This window comes from Nansenia antarctica, assembly GCF_963989245.1.
Source record: "Nansenia antarctica genome assembly, chromosome: 10".
NCBI classification, from domain to species: Eukaryota; Metazoa; Chordata; class Actinopteri; order Argentiniformes; family Microstomatidae; genus Nansenia; species Nansenia antarctica.
Window position 1 is genome coordinate 26,791,702 of NC_137680.1, and position 5,000 is coordinate 26,796,701.

At 44.1% G+C, this 5,000-nt stretch overlaps 1 protein-coding gene across 1 annotated transcript in view; it reads right to left on the reverse strand.

Annotated features, from left to right (window-relative positions):
- The window catches only part of kcnj20 (potassium inwardly rectifying channel subfamily J member 20), a gene marked incomplete at both ends in the record, with an annotated part of 9,256 nt that overhangs the window by 356 nt on the left and 3,900 nt on the right, over positions 1-5,000 (reverse strand). The window contains one exon of the mRNA XM_080541138.1: positions 2,287-2,555. Within this exon, the coding sequence (XP_080397264.1) occupies positions 2,287-2,555 (269 nt within the window). The remainder of the gene's footprint in view (positions 1-2,286; positions 2,556-5,000) is intronic.

A 5,000-nucleotide genomic window follows, 5' to 3' on the forward strand; every position in this document is an offset into this window, starting at 1 on the left:
CTCATTCAACTACAGAACACACCGATTGTTACTGCACATTACCTCCAGCAGGGGGAGACTCAGACTTGTCCCTCCCACCAGAATGTATAACTTATATACCCAGCAGACCTAGCTAGCAGTATTAGTATTATATACAGTACCAGTCAAACGTTTGGACACATTTTCTCATTCAATTGAATGGGGAAGTGTGTCCAAACTTTTGACTGGTACTGTACCTAGCAGACCTAGCAGTATTAGTATTATATAACTAGCAGTATTAGTAATATATAACTAGCAGTACTAGCATTATCAAGCATTGTGACAGGAGTGACTAAAGGGACACACTTGACCAGCAACCCATCAACCTGAAGCCTAACCTTAACCCAAACCCTAACCGTAACCCTAATCTTAATGTTAACCCTAACCTTAACCCTAATCTTAATGTTAACCCTAACCTTAACCCAAACCCTAACCCTAACCTTAACCCTAATCTTAACGTTAACCCTAACCTTAACCCAAACCCTAACCCTAACCTTAACCCAAACCCTAACCGTAACCCAAACCCTAACCTTAACCCTAACCTTAACCCTAATCCTAACCTTAACCCTAACCCTAACCTTAACCCTAATCCTAACCTTAACCCAAACCCTAACCCTAACCTTAACCCTAATCCTAACCTTAACCCAAACCCTAACCCTAACCTTAATCCTAACCTTAACCCTAATCTTAACGTTAACCCTAACCTTAACCCAAACCCTAACCCTAACCTTAACCCAAACCCTAACCGTAACCCAAACCCTAACCCTAACCCTAACCTTAACCCTAATCCTAACCTTAACCCTAATCCTAACCTTAACCCAAACCCTAACCCTAACCTTAACCCTAATCCTATCCCTACCCTAAGACGGACAGGTGACAATTACATGAAAAAAGTAGTAGATTTGAAAATGGAGAGTTCTCATGTACGCCTTGCTGAATGATAGGCCCTTATCTGAGAAATGTCTGTCTTTTTCTTTTTTTTTAAGAAAGTAATTTTCCACACACACACACACACACACACACACACACACACAATCCTCGGTATTCATCTTCAGCTCTACAATAAAGCATTCATTATACTCTATTTTTATTTTTTACTTTATCTGGCTACTGTTTATAATATATGTTCTTTGATATGTTTCTATTTGGGAATGCTTTTTTTAAATCGCTTTTTATTTCTGTTTTAGTATTGCAAGTGTTATGAACCGTACTTTCATGTGGCAGCTTTGTATTGAATGTAGACCCTCACTCCACATGACAGAGAGAGACAGGGTGGGGTCCCCTGTGGCTGGGGTGGTAGAGCATGGGCGCTAACAACTCTTAAGTTGTGGGTTCGATTCCCCCCGGGACCATATGTACTGAAAAATGTATGCACACAGCAGCCGGCTCTGGTGTCAGAGAATAAAACGTGCTGAAACTATTTTTACGTAAATAAATAAAATCTTTATTTTCAAACGTGTCATTCTTCAGTACATTCGTACACGTGGATCCAGCAGAGCCAGACCAGTACAGACCAGTACAGACCAGTACAGACCAGTACAGACCAGTACAGACCAGTACAGACCAGTACAGACCAGTACAGAAACCGTATGCTGGCTCTGAGGTCATACACTAAATACATTCAATATGCACAATGGCAGAAGCCTTTAGTCTGGAAACCAAAGTCTACAGGACTATGTAACTACCGTTACATTCAGAGCCTCGGCCATTTAAGTCTCACATTAATGAATATACTAATAAATAACAAATATATAAACAAAGAACTAGATAGATAGAAATAGAGGGAGACAGAGAGAGCGATAAATGGATAGATAAACAGACAGACAGAAAGAGAGAGAGAAAGTGAGAGAGAGACAGAGACAGACATTGAAAGAGAGAGAGCAATAGAGGGATAGATAGACAGAGACAGACAGAAAGAGAGAGAGAGAGACACCAGAGAGAGACAGAGACAGAGACAGACAGTGAAAGAGAGAGACACAGAGAGAAAGAGAGAGTTTAGCATAATCCTAACCAGCTAGCGTCTCATCCTAACAGCAGGTGGCGCTACAACAGCAGGTGTCCTTATAGCGCTGCAGTGTGCTCTTCTTCACCCCACCTACCCGCCCGCCAGTCACACCCCCCCCCCACCTACCCGCCCGCCAGTCACACCCCTTCCCCCTCCGACACGCGTTCCTCCTCCTGGATGTTCTCGATGATGAAGCCCCCCCCCACACACCTCTTCCCCTCCCTCTCCTCCCTCTCCCTTTCCTCCCTCTCCTCCCCCTCCACATCCGCCCCCCAGTAGCTGCCGTAGCTGGTCATGTAGGGGTCCTGGTGGAGGGGGAGGTCATAGTCCCCCCCCCCGGGGGCCAGGGTGACCAGCGCCCCCCCCCGGGCCTCGCAGGCGCTGCTGGGGGGCAGGGGGACCTGGTAGGTGGAGTGGAAGCGGCGCAGGTCCACCCGGAAGGAGCCCTTCTCCAAGGTCATGCACGGCTCGAAGCGCGCACCCCACTCCATCTCCGTCTCGATGTAGGACGTCTTGGCCTGGCACATCATGCCTGGGGGGTGGAGGGCAGAGACACACACGGTAGAGTAGACACACACGGTAGAGTAGACGATAGACAGTCGACACACACACATAGAGACACACACAGTACACACACATAGAGACACACACAGTACACACACATAGAGACACACACAGTACACACACATAGAGACACACACAGTACACACACATAGAGACACACACAGTACACACACATAGAGACACACACAGTACAGTAGAGACAGAGTAGAGTACACACACAGACATAGACAGTGGAGACACACACACACACACACACACACACACACACACAGTAGAGACACACAGTACAGTAGAGTACACACAGTACACACACATAGAGACACACACAGTACACACAGAGACACACACAGAGACACACACAGTACACACACAGTAGAGACACACGGTACAGTAGAGTACACACAGCACACACACATAGAGACACACACAGTAGACATACAGACACAGTAGAGTACACACATAAAGACACACACAGTACAGTACACATAGAGACACACACATAGAGACACACACATAGAGACACACACAGTAGAGACACACACATAGAGACACACACAGTAGAGACACACACAGTAGAGACACACACAGAGAGACACACACAGTAGAGACACACACATAGAGACACACACATAGAGACACACACATAGAGACACACAAAGAGAGACACACACAGTAGAGACACACACATAGAGACACACAAAGAGAGACACACACATAGAGACACACACAGAGAGACACACACATAGAGACACACACATAGAGACACACACATTGAGACACACACAGTAGAGACACACACAGTAGAGACACACACAGAGAGACACACACAGTAGAGACACACACAGAGAGACACACACAGTAGAGACACACACATTGAGACACACACATAGAGACACACACATAGAGACACACACATAGAGACACACACAGTAGAGACACACACAGTAGAGACACACACAGTAGAGACACACACAGTAGAGACACACACAGTAGACATACAGACACACACACAGTACACACACAAGGGGAGAATACTGAGCATATGGACATTAATAGGATATTAATATTGTTGGCACAGTCACAGAAACAATAAACAACATGGCAGGGTTGCACCAACATGGATTAAATCAATCCTGGTTTAGACTAGCCTAGTTGTAATTAAAGAACAGCAATAATAGAAAAGAAACATGAATCATCTGGTCCATATGCACTGGGGAGGGGGGGGTAGCCAGTTTTCACTGTTTTTACCTCAGACACAACACCTGTTATCCATACACTGATGAGCCAAAACATTATGACCACCTGCCTAACATGCTAACATGCTAACATGCTAACATACTAACGGTCCTCTGTTTGCCGCCAAAACAGCGCCGACCCGCCGAGGCATGGACTCTTAAAACACTGAGTTGTGTGGTACATATCATTTACCACTAGGTGTCGATGTTTACCATAGCCTGTGTCTGCCTCAGCCATGGTAAGACTCCAGTGTAAACTCAATTTATGTTATTTTAAATCATATTATTATTAGGTACGATGTTGTTGTTTGGATCTTTGAACTGAATTTCACCTCTGAGAGGCCAGATTTCCAACAGAGTTGCACCCTGCTCCTTCAATCCAGCGCTCATCCCTACATGCCTTACTGTACTTGTCATCATATGATTGTCATGTTTCTTATATCATGTTCTGATATCACTATTTGCACTTCTGGTTAGATGTGGTTAGACTTCTGGTTACTCTCTGGAACTCCCTCCCCATAGTGATCCGCAACGCCCCCACCCTGGACTCCTTCAAATCAGCCCTTAAAACCCATCTGTTCAGCAAGGCCTTTGGCCCCTAGTCACTGTTTCTGTTTTGCTTTGTTTGTCTTCTGTTTTGTCTGTCTGACCATTTCCCTTTAGAATTGTAAAGCGTCCTTGGGTTTTTTGAAAGGCGCTATAGAAATCGAAGTTATTATTGTTATTATTATTATTATTATTATTATTATTATGTTAAACTGCATTTCAAGTCTAGTGCTTGTACTCGGCAATGACAATAGTAGACAAAAGTTGAATATAATACCAAAACAAAATATAATAATAATCAAATCCAACAATCATATAACTGAAAACCACACAATCCACACATGGTTGTAATTAACAACGGTATTTATGTGTCTGACCTGAGAGGGAAGTTCCACAAGTCATGTTGGTGCATTAGTGTGTGTCTGTTTCCTCTCAGTGGGGTTGGTTTGTTCAATATTCAACATTCCTTGAGATTTCCAGTTCCAAATAAAGTAGGACAGCAACAGTATGAGGAATATTCTGTCTGTCTGGCTCTCAAACATAAATGATGAACTATATCAACTTCTGAGTTCTTTATGGGATTGATTATGGAGGTGTTTGAGTATTGATTGTTGTGGTATAAGCGAGGAGAT